General features: G+C 38.9%; 1 protein-coding gene across 1 annotated transcript in view; it reads right to left on the bottom strand.

The window, feature by feature from the left end:
- The window catches only part of LOC129580343 (uncharacterized), a 78018-nt gene extending 63769 nt beyond the window's left edge, over positions 1–14249 (bottom strand). The window contains exons 1-2 of the mRNA XM_055470678.1: positions 12536–14249; positions 9252–12379 (exon numbers count right to left, since the gene is read on the bottom strand). Coding sequence (XP_055326653.1) covers positions 9252–9477 — 226 coding nt within the window. The 5' untranslated portion in view covers positions 9478–12379; positions 12536–14249. The remainder of the gene's footprint in view (positions 1–9251; positions 12380–12535) is intronic.
- Positions 14250–14828: the final 579 nt, after the last annotated feature.

The raw sequence follows: 14828 nt of genomic DNA, 5'->3' as shown, positions 1-14828 counted from the left end.
AGAACGTCGATTTAAATCGCATCCCGAAGCTCACTCTCGCACCATTTCTCTCTCTGGTCCGGTGTCGGTTGCATGCTGATGCCAATTGCGAACTGTTTGCAAATGCGTTGTGTGTTTGTGTGCAAGGGAAAACGTGAAGCGGTTAGCGGTCCTGGAGTTGAGATAGAAACTGGGTGGAAAAAGTGCACCGAGTAGCAGTGAGGCTTTTGCTAATTAGTTTAGTTTCTGCTTGTTCATACACAACACCAACGACGACGACGAGGACGACGTCAATGCAAGTTTTTGGCAATGGATATGTTATTTGGTTTGTTTCTTCACATTCCTAACTGAGTAAATGTCTTCCAGCATTTTCGATCTTTGACGTACACTTTTCTGGAATAAAATTGCAAGCAAAGCAACCATCCCAATTATCCACTGTTGTTGTGTACACTTCACGTTGCATTATGTGCGTCGGGTGAAAATTTGGATTGACGTTATGCAAAATTCAGCTGAAATCGCATCTCAAAAATTTGCATATCAACAACCATGGTTTTTTTGACTTTGTATCAAATTTCTGAACGCAATCTGATTTGCCTTCGAAAAGTTTCGAATTCACCATGGCAGCCACCACCATCCAATTTTGTACAACTCTGTATACCTCTGAATATTTCGCTCTTTTGTTTAACGGCACATAATTAGGATGGAAATTTATCAACAAAGTACACTGTAATTAATATCAAATAAATTTCCGGCTTCCTTGTTGCCGAATTATCGTGGAGCTGTCACATGCAGTTTGGCATATCGTTAATTTTCCACAGATAACTGGCTTCGCATGCGCTGCCAGTTTGCAAATGACCAATTTATGCATTCCACATGAGATGTAATTGGCGCATTTGGTTGCTAACGCTCAAAGCACCCGTCACTGCACATAGTGCGCCATCAACAGATAGTTAGAGAGGGAGTGCGAGCGGGCGACGCAGCAAGTGAGCGGTGGAACAGTTCATTGGATTGAGAGAGATTTCTCATTTAAATGCGATTTTTTAAGCTCATCGGCCCGAAACTTCACAGCATTAAATTATGTCTATACTTTGAAATTCGTTGGAACGAGGCGGAGGCAAATGAAATTAACTGGCAAAAAGAAAGTTTTGCATAAATAAATCAAAGACGCTACTGTCTCGAAAGTTCACGAATATCAACATTAATAACGATTATAATTAGTAGGGCGCGATGGCGAAATTCACGCTTTCCTGTTTTCGGCTGCTTCGATCACAAATAAAAAAACTTTTGGATATTAGGGCGCATTAGAATTCATTAGCGCTTCAATAATTTTAAGTGTCATTCAGCAGTTCAGTTTAGTCGTTTTGAACCCAATCGCGAAAAGATAATGAAATTCTGACATTGTCTGTCGTTCGAAGAATCACAAGCACACACTCACAACCAAACATAACCCTCCCAGTCAGAAATATTAATTCAATTTGACTGAAATGATTTTTGAAATGTATGACTGTTTTTTTTCTTGGAATGAGTTTCGTTTGGAAGGCCGATTTTTTTAAACTTTGTCCAAATCAACAATGCAGAAAAAAGAAAGAAAGAAAGATCGAACGACAGCAAAGAACAAACAAATGACTTTGGGGTGGTCACAGAGTTAGAGCAAAGTAAAATGGAATGGAAAAAGAAAAAAATTGAAATGGCGATTTGAAAATATTTTGTGCCTTTTGCAAAAAGAAAACGCATAAATTTTCCGCTTGACCTAACACTGAATGGACTTAATGGCTTTTTGACAAAAAAATTTCTCTACCCCATTTCGATTGCTCAACCTCAATGTGTGTGTTTATGTATGGTGTATTTCATTCGAAGCGAAACCGGCTGATAGAGTGTGTGTGTTTCATATACACTCGAAGCAAAATCGTTTTCATTCAGATTATCTGAAAATGGCTGCACACAGTTCGCTGTGTACTGTACTAAACGAAAAGAACTAGGCAAATAATTGCAATAATTCGGAAATTAAATCCGAATAAATCGATTTAATCGCTTGTTTCCACTTTCTATATAGACACATCCAATTTTTTTTCCCTCGTCTTTTTTTCCCTTTTCGCTGCTTTTTTTCGGTTTGGTGTGTTCAAGCGAATTTCACGAATTTGTCGGGGTTTTGTGTACCTACTTGTGCGCGCGATGCGGCCAGTAATTTACAAAAGAAAAAATAAACAGTGAAAGAAACGAGGAGAACGAGAGAACGAAACATGTGATTTGTTCCATTTGCTTTTGGCAGCTGTTTTTCTGAATCGCCCAATACGGTTTCATTTGTGCACACATTTTCTTCTCATCGCGTTTCGTTTACAGTCGATTTTTCTCTCGTTTGTATCAAATAAATTCATTCGCAAAAGTGGAACGGATTCCGACGAGGCTCAGTTGGTGGAACGTACAAGTACATGGCAAATGTATACGCTCCATGCCGAAAGACATAGAGCACATGATGTGTGTGTGTGTTTTTGTGAGAAAAGTCTATTTCGTTTTTAAAATTCGTTCAACGAATGAATCCTGTGCCGTTTCTTTCTTTCTTTCTTGCTTGTTCTGTTTGGATTTTCATTGATGGCGCTCTGAAAGTGGATTTCACGTCGAACGGTGAGAGTCTCGAGAAAGGAAAAAGTGAACATCAATGTTTTCGTTTTAGGTGACTGGTGAAAGACAGAGATCGTGCGCTCACATTCTTTTGAAGTATCGCCGCGAGAAACAAGGAATCGGAACCCAACCGGCGCCGAAACATTTCGATATCAAAGCACAAACCATTCACATCATATAACCCAATCGATAGCATAGTGTACGACGAGTTTCGAGAATGTGGGATTTTTAGTTGATGCCACTGGTTCGGCGGTTGCCAACACCGAATTCCCAATTTTATTTGTTCGACTAAACAATGGTGCAATCAATAAATTAAAATTTGAATGAACGAACGTAATAGCATTCGTATTGATACGTGTAATTTGGTTTTCGAATTTTTCGATTCGGATCATCGATTATTTTCTCTCCCTCTCTCCCACCCCTTTTTGTACCCTTTCACATTCTTTATGGATTCATTTTGATCTTGTTTCTATTTCTGTATCCACCCCGAGCATGAATGGAAGCTAGAATTTCTCTCTGGCATTTACATGAAAATGGTCGATGCCAAATTCCGACCGTATTACTCGTTCTAGTCGCATCGCTGATAAAAACAAGCGATTTTGATGATGAGCAACCAACAATAATAGCGAACGCCAAGCTTCGAAGCAATAACATGAAGAAGACAGAACAAAAAATAACGATTTCGTTGGGACTTTTTTATTCATTTATCGTTCGGTTGTGTCGATGATGACGATGCTGCTGCTGTTATCGGGATTGAAACTGTGCAGTTACTCATTAACAAGACAGGCGATAGATAAAATTGAAAGAGTGTCATTTTCGAAGTATAACAAATGTCTGCCGAACAAAAGCAGGTGGCTGATTGGTCGAAATGATACAGCGATTGAGATGGAGATAGATAAAGAAAGTGATTGAGCGAGCAAGCGAACAGGAGCGAAAGCAACATTGGACTGAGATCGCATACAAAAAAGCACAAGATAGAATCTTTTTATGTAATTACGTGTGGCACGTGAATGTTGACGTGGCGTGGTATAGCATGGTGTGGCGGTGGTTACACAATGTCAAAAGTCGGCTCAGCAAAAGTGCAACCAGCGAAAATGATTTATGTCCTTCTTAAATAAAGTCATTCAGTGCTTCAATGACGATATATCTTTTAGCGTCTATGCAATTCAGCGAGTGCTATATATTTGCGTTTTATTGAGCGCCTGTCGACCAATCCAACCGAATGTAACGTTCCCGAGAGCTGGAGCCGAGTTTCATCGCTGGCTATGGTTGCCGACGATGAGCAAAAATTCCGTACGCTCAATGAAGTGAATAGCATGACCGGTTAGCGGCCAAATAACTTTTTATCTAAATTGATAAATGGTCATGGAAACACAAACTTCACCGAGCAACTGCCTCCAAACTGGACTCTCGCTTATTGTGTGGGCATGAAATTGTATGTATTTGTTCCATTCATAATTGATGTTTGATGCCCGCACATCTTTATTCGCGAGACACAGCTTCATTTTTTCTACTTATTTTTGCTGCCATCATCACGGCCATAATCATGACGAAAAGACTATCTTTCTCTATATCTCTATCTATCCATCTTATCTTTGTGGTTTTTGTTGGTATTGTTTTTTTCTCAAGCAGAGCACCGTCCAGTGTGCTTTTGTTATCAACTACTTTTGCAAAGTCATTTAAATCAATAAACAGATATACATGTGTATGTAGTTGTTCGTTGAAAGGGCATCACTTTCCTTCTTTTTTCTACCCCAACTGAAAGATTTGTGTCAAATGGACAAAGCAACCAAAAAGCAAAAATTTGCACTCTCAAAATGGATGCGGCACAGCTGCGGGCTTTAGGGCAAACTAAGGGAAACAGCGGACGAGCAGCGACAAAAAATGATGTTATGAAAAACGACCTGTACAAAAGTCAGACGCAATTTTCTGCTGACCACGTTCTCGTTGACAGCGAAGCTTGTAATTATGTCATTACAATTTAAACAGCACAATCAAATTAGACGCCATCACACAACGCTGAAGAACGATTTAATTAATTAAAACCGCATGAAGAGTGAAGGTCTGGGCAACCTAGTAACAGGGAGGGGCGCGTAAGAGAGAGAGAGAGAGAGAGAACGAGGAGTGAGGGATCGAAAGCGACAACCAAAACGCAATGAGTGAGAGATCACTTCCAAAACGAAGCACTGACATGTCAAAAACCCATCTCTTGTTGCTTTTTCCACTGTGCTTCACATTGTCTCTGCGTATTTATATTGACACACGAAATTAAAAATATGAATACAAAATGAAATGTTCAGCTCGTCTCAATCACAAAAGACAAATGAGGCACACGTTTGTGATGCTTTTGTTGCTGTTGCTGCAGCTGCTGTTGTGTTGAGTTGCGTGTTTGTTTGACGCTGCAATTTCAGCTTTTAATTTTTTTTTGTAATTTTTCCTATTTTTTCTTTCCCAGAACAACGTCATACACACAATACGTATATACTGCTATGCAGCAATGCAGCATCCTACCTGGAGCATACATACACATTTTTTTTTCCTCTACTGTTCACTTTGTTTGATTACTATTTGAAAGTGTGCAGCGCTAACGAGTTGAACATTGTAGAACAAAGGCGAAAACAATAGTCAAACTGGAAAAGAGAGGAGCACAGAAAAAAGAAAAAGATGTTGTTTTGTTTTGTTGCCAACTTTTCAAAACATCACTCAGACCCGAGCGAGCGAGCGAACGAGAGCGAGCAAAACACAATACATTTGGAATGCAGCAAAGTTGTCGTTCTAGAACGTTGATTTACCCAATATATATCTCTATACTATTTTATTTTTGTCACAACGACGGCACATCACGTAGATTTCAGCTCACTCTAGCCATATCTCTGTGTCGTTCGTTCCCTTGGTGGTGGTGTCAGTGACTTAGTCAGTCAGTCAGTTTGCCAGTGCAAATGCGAATATGAGTTTGTGCTGTGCGAAATATATTTTAATTATAATAATTATAGCAATTTTTTCGCCATTTTTCTCTGGTTTTTGTTGTTGGTTTGATGGAAATGTTTTGCTCGTGCCATAACAATTTTTTTCTCGCTCTCTCTCCCTGCCTCTCTCTCTCTCTCTCTCTCTCTCTCTCTCTCGCTGCAGTCATGTGATAATTAATATTGTCACTTTACCCTTAATAAATAACTTGATGCAATGTTCACCATTCGAGGCATATTATCGTGAAAATCGTTGCGTTGAAAATTGGCATCGTAAATCCGAAGTAAGCAAAGGAAAATATATTACCGGGGTAGAACTGAGCTTAGTTGGCGTTATAAATAGGTAATTTATGGATTAAATTACCATCAAGATGCGCATACTGTGTATATATACTGTGGAGCACACGTATGCCGGTATAATTTTCAGTGTTCGAAAAATTTTCTTCGTCTCTATTCACATTTCGCTAGACCAAACACATTGTTTCATTTCCGTTTTTCAGATTTTAACGACTTGAAAGCGACGGGCAAACCTTTGCACTGCTCATCCGTAACCAGATCAGAAATTCATTTCAAAAGAAGCTTTTCTAATGGAAAAATTACCATTTTGCACTCTTTTTTTTCTCTTGTCGTTGCTCTCTTTTCTCGCATTGTTCTAGCCCAACGGATGACCTTTTTTCCATTCTCTCTGTCGATCTCTGCATCGCTAAGAATGGATGCGGAGAGAGGCAAAGAGAGAGGAAGGTGTGAGAAAGTGAAATGCCTGACCAATTACATTAAAATATTGATGAAATATGTGAGTAAGGCAAAGCTTCGATGTGAGCGAAAAGCGTTTACAATGTGCGCATAATGTTTACAAAATTCGTTCGGTTGAACGTTCGAAACGTCGTCCATCTGATGGATTCCATCCAAATGCAAACTTAATATAACGATATTGTTCGGGATAACAAGTCATGATATTCACATATACAAGTTTTATTTAGCAATTACAATGTTTCATCATCATTACATGTTTCATTAGGTTTCAATGGCCATATGCTTAATGCAATTCATGCTGACGTAATTTGTTGTTATTGAATTTGGAATGCATAGATATATTTGGTTCGCCATTAGAAGAAGTCGAATCGTCAATCACAATCCATGTTTGTGCACATCCACTCGTTTCATCTCTCTTTTCGCGCGACAGTTTCAACGTCTATTTTCGCCTGTTCATTTCGCGCCACGCCGCGCCGCGCCACATATACGCTCGCCGAGTGTATTCAACGAAGAATGCTCGCGCTTTTGTTCGCGCGTTTTGTATCCTTATATTCACATTAGAGCGCATCACAATCATGATTAAATGTGATTTATCACGATTATAGCACCTTAATGAATTTTTATGCTTTGCAATATGTACGAATGAATACACATGAAATGGTTCGTTGAGCTGAAAAACAAATCTCATTTGGCACTTGTATTGCCATTTTATTTTTCGATGCTCTTCAATTCATATACAGTCTCGTTCGTATAACAAAAAGTATGTGCTGATAAGTGGTGCAGACAATAAAAGCAGCGAATAGAAAAGAACAACAACAACGGCCACAGAAAAAATATTTAATACTGATTAAGCATGGAAACAATGTCATGGAAACAACAAAGCACATTATTTTCTACTGGGATGAAATAGAACAAATGATGGGCTTCCTTTTTGCTTGCGCGCGCTTCGCCAATTGGTCTTCTTTGCCCGTTGCCTGTTCTGTGGCGTTTTGGTTTCGGATGTTGTTGAATGTGGCCCATTGCTCGCCAAAATATTATTATTCACTGCATGTTTTTTTGGTACTTTCGAGTCGACACACATAAAAATTACAACATACACGTAGCATGAACCACCATATACGCACCGTGCTGTGCCATCGCCACTACCGCCATCACCACCATTGCCCTATACCCAAAATGTATCCAAACCATTTTCAACGGTCTATTTCGAATATGTTTTGCAAATGATAATAGCCATTTCGGTGGGTGGGTGGTTGGTTTGTATTTGTATAGACGAACGTTTTACACAAATTGCTGTTGAATCTCATGATTTGTGCTAATGATCTGCGAAAACTTTGCAAATACACATGATATTTTATTCAGTCCATTCAAATTCAAACAAACCAGCCAAACATTCGAATCCATTTTGATTTGAATAATCGGCCAAAATTGTGTGTGTATGGTCCTTGTGTGTTGTTGATTTTCTGAATATATTCAATAATGCTGATGTTGTGCGTGCGTGATTGTGCCTATGTATGTGGTAATGATGGTGTGGGCTAACAATACTTCGTTGGGCGCACTTATGTGTGCATTGTGTCCATAGGATTTTTGTTGCTAGAAGAAAGCAAATTCTTCAAATGCTAAGAGTGAATGGATAGAGCAATGGTGATAGTGGTGGTGACTTAGGCCTCTTGAAAATTCAATGCAGACAATGAGACATTTTATTGTGTGTATCACTTGAGAAACGACTCCATCATTATCATACGGGGAGGACGATGAATTGTTATAACATATACAATACCAAATCCGTCGCTTCAAAATAGTACCGAAGAAAAGAAGCTTGTGAGGAAATTAGTGATTTGGTTACAAGAAATTCAGATTTCTCTGTATCGTGCCCAGCACACACATGTGTCGTTTGTGTGTATGGGCCTAAATACAACATCTTCAACCGATTCCGATCTGAAATTCGTGTTGTTGAATTTCATAACAAAGTTTTGTCTGTTCCGAGACGCACTTTCCAAAACCTAATTATGTATCAGATACTTTGCCATCCATAATAATTACGACAGAACAGTGACAGAAAAGCGCACATATACTTGATGACCTGTTTGAAGGAGGCAGTTTTTTTTCACATTCGGTTTTGCTTCTCGTCATCATCTTCACATCGTTGTCGTCGCTCTTGTTTGCATTGTATATTCGATACAGCATGACGACAGATCGTTTGGGGCCAGCCATTTGACGATGAAACACAACAACACATTGGTGTGACGATGATTGAGTTCGAACACACAGAAAATTGATTTAAATAACGTATGAATTAGCTATTCGATGTTTGCTTAGCCTAAGCTGACGATTTTCGTGCTATCGCATGCACACAAGTGCCTGTACGCATTTTTCTGTTGTGTTGATTTTTATTTTTCGTTCATTCGCTACGCCTTATTCCGCCTCAAAAGCGTCTATCTTCCCTGATGTGCATGTTGACGGTTCCTACATTTGCCACTTTGGTATTTTCCCCGCATCGTATATGTGTCAGAAACGCTTTAGGCATCCAGTTTATTCGTTCGCACTCAACATTGCTCACATGTGAATATTTATTCAAATTACGTTTTGAGCATTAAATATTCACACTTGAAATTAGCTCGAATATCTAAATTCAAATTTGAATTATATGTATGCCAAATATTATGCGTTGAAACGTACTACATCGTTGCACAGCCGCCCGAACATGTCGAACATTGGCAAAACAATGGTTTAATCGATTTTTAAATCCTTTGACACACACAACCAACCGTTCTCTCCCACGCATATCATCCCCGCATAACCCATCGATACATTTATACAACAGCTATATAGTACAGTTAAATCTACATAGGCAGAAAAACCAGAATTTTGCATTCAACACATATAATAAATAAACAGGAAAAAGTAGGAAAAAAGGTTTACAGAAAAAAGACTCACCATTATTCAGGCCCGGTAATCCGATAACTAGCAAAATAAATATCCTATAGGGGTTAATTGATGAGCATTTTCCAGTGGTTATTGATAGTTTCGCTCTGTTTCGATCGGATTCATCGTCAAAGTGTTGCTGCTTTGATGATCCACTGCTCCTATCTGGTTGCATAGCTCGTTTGTTTGTCTTTGAAAAACATAAATGACTACTGCTGCGACACGTTGATGACGACATCTTTGCAGAGTTTCGTTTTTTTTTCTTGTCTTTTTTTTTTCTTTTTGAACTTTTTCTCACTTTCGTTTAACAGTTATCTGTCTCTCACTTCTCACACGTTTCAGTTTAATGTGCTACAATCTTACAATTAGGCCATAGACAAAGTCAAAGATCAAAATAATTGGATGATTTTCTCGTGTGCTGGCACAAGGCTTTTTCCACTAACATTCACACTTACAACAGTCTATGTGTGTAATAGGTATAATGCTATTCGTTTTAGCTATTTGTCCTTCTATCCATTCACACAATTCGTAGTAAGATTGAGAGAGTGAGAGGCAACGAAGAGTGCTGGCAATTCTGTATTGTGTACACACACTTCAAACAATTTTAATGAGATCGACTGTTCATGCCGCATTCGCAAGGAATGTCGATTATGTGCTCAAAAGGCCAAAAATCACGTTCAACTCACTTCAATACTGCACCATACTCGTCTCTTGGTTTTTGAATATTTGACGCTTTTAGCTTTCTCGTGCTCTCTTGCTCTTGTTCCGTTATTATTTTCTCTTTTTGAAAACCCACATGCATATACAATAGTATTGTGAATTGTGTATTGTGTATTATCACAATTATGATGCTCTAAAGTTGGCTCTCAAACCAGAGCTCTAGATGCTTGTTCGCCACACAAACAATAACAACAAAAAGCAAATTCAAGTGGATGAAATGAAAAGAAGAAAAAACTGAAATCGGCACATATTCAGCTCACACACAGAGTGAGAGATGCTGGTTTTTGTTTTCTTTTGCGTCTCTTTATCTGTTCGCCTTGTTACGGATTGTATGTATCACCTCGGGCATCCTTTAACCACATTTACACAGAACACACATATACACAAATCTACTATAGTATTTGCAAACACTTTTGATTATGCTTGAGAGTTTTTCTTTTGCGATTTTTTTCTGCTACTGCTGCTGCTGCTGCTGCTCCTTGCTGTATATTTCTATTTGATGCTAGCGAGCCCACAGACAGAAACACATACACATCATCAATATAGTATATGAACACTTCGTATCCTGTGTGCTTTTTATTTTGTTCGCACACTGCCTCGTGGAGAACGTAGGCAAGTAAAAGAAAAAAAATATTACTCTATTACGTAGACACCCGTATGAAGTGCATAAATTATCGCCTTATTTCAGTGTTCGGCTGTGTAATTAAATAGTTCAACAAACAGAAGTGCAAAATGTCATTTGTTCTGACTCTTTTCGCTTTTCTTCTCGTTCGTTCGCTCGTTCGTTCGTTTGGTTCACTCGCTATGAGTTTCTATGGTATAGGCTATAGCCAGTCAACGTTGTCGTAGTCGTACACACTCACAACGCGTTTATTATTAAATATTCGTGTTGTCGAAGAGCAAAATTCACACCATTAAACGTGGAACTTTTCGCAACGCTGCCTTTGTGTGTACGCCTCGCTTAGCTCATACTCTTGCCCGCTTTTTGTTTTATCGTTTACTTTCCCAGTGACACTGCGTGCACGCATCCACTCACTCTCGTTCGAACTCACTGTTTAGTAGATATGCGTCGTTATGCGCGCACATATAAATGTCCATTAACGAGCCGATTTATTTTTCGATTTTATTTGCGTCGGCTGTTCGAAATGGTGACCATGGTGTTTTGGATGCTGTCTGAAAGTGCTTTTGTTTTTTTCTTCTGCCTTTGTTCCCTCTCTGTCTTTCACTCTTCGATGACTTTCGATGCTTTTACGTGTCGTAGATTCTGTTTGATATCGTTTCTTTATAGTTCATTAACAACCATTAACGACGAGAATGCCAAGACACGCACATTCAAACGGAAATCGATTGACATGGGACGAGCAAGAGTGAAAGAATAAATGGGAAGAAAAGGCGAACCTGAATAACCAAACGACAACGATTTCTGCTGCTCTTCCAATGGCCCATTTGCTCCCTTACAGTACACAATTATACATTATTTTATAACAGCACTAACACAACTTTTTATTTACAATTAGACAGAATGCGTAAAACTCTCCGTGTCTATCTTTTATTGTAACGCTATTCACTGGTCTCAGCCTCTTCGATACTTTTCTGCTTAGTATGCTTGTAGTGCTGTTGCTTTGTTGTCGCTGTCGTTGTCGTTGTTGTCGGCGTCCTTGTTGATGTTGCCGTCGTCTTCGCAAGTTTTCGTTGTCGATTCTCAAAACGCACAACGTCTTTACAACCACCACTTGGAATTCCCTCGGTGCAAATTAATACATTTAGCTTACGGCCACACTTATACTTATGCTTATAGACATATACAGCAAGTAATGCATATCCATTTGGCTCCGGCCAAAGTTTTCCTCTTGTATTGCTCCAATGAAGAATGAAGATGAACTGAATCTCGCAAGTTTTTGCGTATAGTTCGTTTTATGGCACACAATTGCTTGAGCGAGCGCGCGTGCAACGGGCGGACATCAAATCAAATAACAAAACAGAGTACATACGTTTTTATCCATGTTATGCATAGCTTCCGGTTCATGTAATTAAAATATATTCAGCGTTTAGTGACGGCAACAGTGGCCCCGAATATACTACCCAGCATCAGCGCCAATAGCAAATGAGAATGAGAGCATCCAGTATATTGGTAAGTACTAATTCTAAACTTTTTTTTGTGCTTTGCTTTTGTTGATGGTGTTATGCTGTTTCTTTTGTTTGCAGGAGTTACTTCAGTGTTTCTGTCTATTCTACAATATTGAATGTATGCAACGTTGAACATATATCATGATCTGCTCGTTTGTACCAGCATCGAACTACTGCTAGTATTCGACTTTCACAAGTTCTTCTGTCTATCTTGTCTCTCTCTCTCTCTCTTCGGTTTCACTCCTCCTGGGTGTAGAAGGAATTTTCATCAAGCTAACAGAGCAGCACATCACCTGCGGAGATATAGAGTGAACGAGATAGGAATTTGGGGAACGTGAACATAAAATTGTTTATATTTAAAATTGTAGTTAGACGTGTAAAAAGCACGCTCTCCCCAACCTTCCTTCGGTTTAAGTTTTCCTGTTTTGAACTTTGAGCTTTGGCCTTACCTTAAACAATATCCATTGTTTCAATTAAACAATATCCAACTTGTGTATGAGTGTTACACAAAATGCAGTCTATTCCCATGTTTTTGTAGATCCTTTGTGCTCAATTCGGTGAAATAATTTTCTGATTAAAACTCTTTGCGATGGCAGAAAAAAAAACTTTGCGCAACACAAATTTGTTACGATTGTTTTGTCAGCAGTGTTCTTTCATTACATTCACATGACGCAGTGTGTGGGAGAGCGCGTGCAAATACAATCTCCGTTGATTAAATACTATTGAATTCCTGTGCACACGAAAATGTTTTATGTTTAAATCAAAACAACTGCACTAAAATGTTCATACAGTGACATGTATTTTGTAAATCATTGCCGTGGGAAATTCTATCAATTGTATGCGGTTTAACGTTGTTCGTTCGGTCTATTGTTTGATCGACATTATTTGATAATCCACCTTGATTGTTGATTGTGTTCGTCAACTCTCGCTCTTGGTAAACCTCGTCGTTGTCGTCGTCGCCACCGACGTCTCTAACTCGTTTACTCTGCACTTGGCTTTATCGTATAATTGTCAAACGCGGTCACAACACACAAAAACTTTGTGATTCGCACTAAAACTAAATGCCAAACCGAAACTGAACAATTCCAAAATAATTCAGCACCCGTTGGCATCATTCACTAAACAAGAACTTTATGCGTTGACTCGATTTATTTATTTAAGTTGATTCTTTTGTTTGTCGTTGCCGATATATATGTATATATTCAAAGTTCGAGAGGCGGACGATGAATTTATCTCAAAAACTTATCTCTACTCTGTATATATATGTATGTTTGATGTGTGTAGAAGCATGACTGTCGCCTTTAGCTGCATAATCTCTCATTCTATCGCCCATGTAATCTGTGTGCCATTTTCATTTAAATCTTTCATCGTCGACGCTGGCATTTACTCATGTCATCCGGATTCTGATAAACTCGCACATATAGCAATATACACAAAATCTTGCACGCACATACACGCTTCTCATTTTCTTTACTGGGTGAAACTGTGTCGATGCTGCTGTTGCTGCTGCTACTGCTACATAACCAAACCACCAAAAAATAGTCAGTCGTTCAAGTTCAATCTGTCGAAAATTATCTCGAGAAAGTTGAAAACAATCCAATGGTGCTCATCACATTAAACCATACATCGTAGATAATGTGTTGCTAAAATTTGCTAACAGCTTATGACAAAACGGCCTCGATTTAGTCTGCGTGACATCTAATGAATAAATGTCCTAAACTGACAATGAATCCCGGCATTTAATCCAACAAAAAAACAAAAAAGAAAAATCTTTTCACATGAATTATAGGAAAATGAAATGAGTCGACGAATGGAAAAAATATATCGTCTATCTGTCTTGATGTAATAAACAGTCGGTGCGAAGATAAGAAATGAAATGAAATGAAATGAAATAAGAGCGAAACGAAGAAAAAAAAATTTGTTCAAATATCTTGAAGTTCGTTGCTTTTGATTTGTTTCTTTACACTTGCTCGCCTTTGATAAATGTTCACAATATTTCACTTAAATTTTACACATATGCGCGAATAAAATTTCTTCGCATACCAACCCCCTTCTCAATTGAAGGTTGCATGAATCTCGCTACACGTATATTCACTGACTGCTGAACTAGGGAACAAAAATTATGCGAAGTTCATCCCATGTGACGGCTGAATTCAGACTGAGTCGCTTTTCCATTTCGTCTGGATAAAAAGGGTGAAGATTTTCTGCTCTGTGCACTATTTTGCCGTCGAACGCACAAGCTGTTGTCTGTACACACAGTTGGTCGGTATAGCAAGATTATTCCACTTACATCGTTTGCCCTCTCGAACTGTTATACTGTATGTGGTGGGTGTACGTACAGCACAAGCATATGATCAACACGATGGAGGGTGAATAATTCTCTCTGTTCGAATTCATGGTATTTGCACTCTCGCTCGTTCGCTCTCTCCCTCAACACGAGGAACCATTCCCTTATACTGTTGCGGCGCGAGGTGCTGCAAGCATATGCGGCTGCGACGGCTGCGACAGAGGAGAGTCAAATTGAATGTACATATTGGGTGTTTTAGTATGGCACCGCCGAATGTGAACGATAGCGACGGCGACGGAGAAAATTGATAGAAAACATACATTTCATTTGGTTAAGTGCATGAAAGATACTGCCACACACACAGAGAGAGAATGGGAACGAAATTTGCGATGGAGTCTCTATCATTCGCATTAATCCTGTATAGGATAACAAGCTCCCATATTTACTAATGTATT

Source organism: Sitodiplosis mosellana, unplaced genomic scaffold (assembly GCF_009176505.1).
Source record: "Sitodiplosis mosellana isolate CC-2019 unplaced genomic scaffold, AAFC_SMos_1.0 Smas_scaffold_1, whole genome shotgun sequence".
Taxonomy (NCBI): domain Eukaryota; kingdom Metazoa; phylum Arthropoda; class Insecta; order Diptera; family Cecidomyiidae; genus Sitodiplosis; species Sitodiplosis mosellana.
The sequence above is the reverse complement of the archived record's forward strand: the minus strand, read 5'-3'. Positions and strand labels throughout refer to the sequence as shown.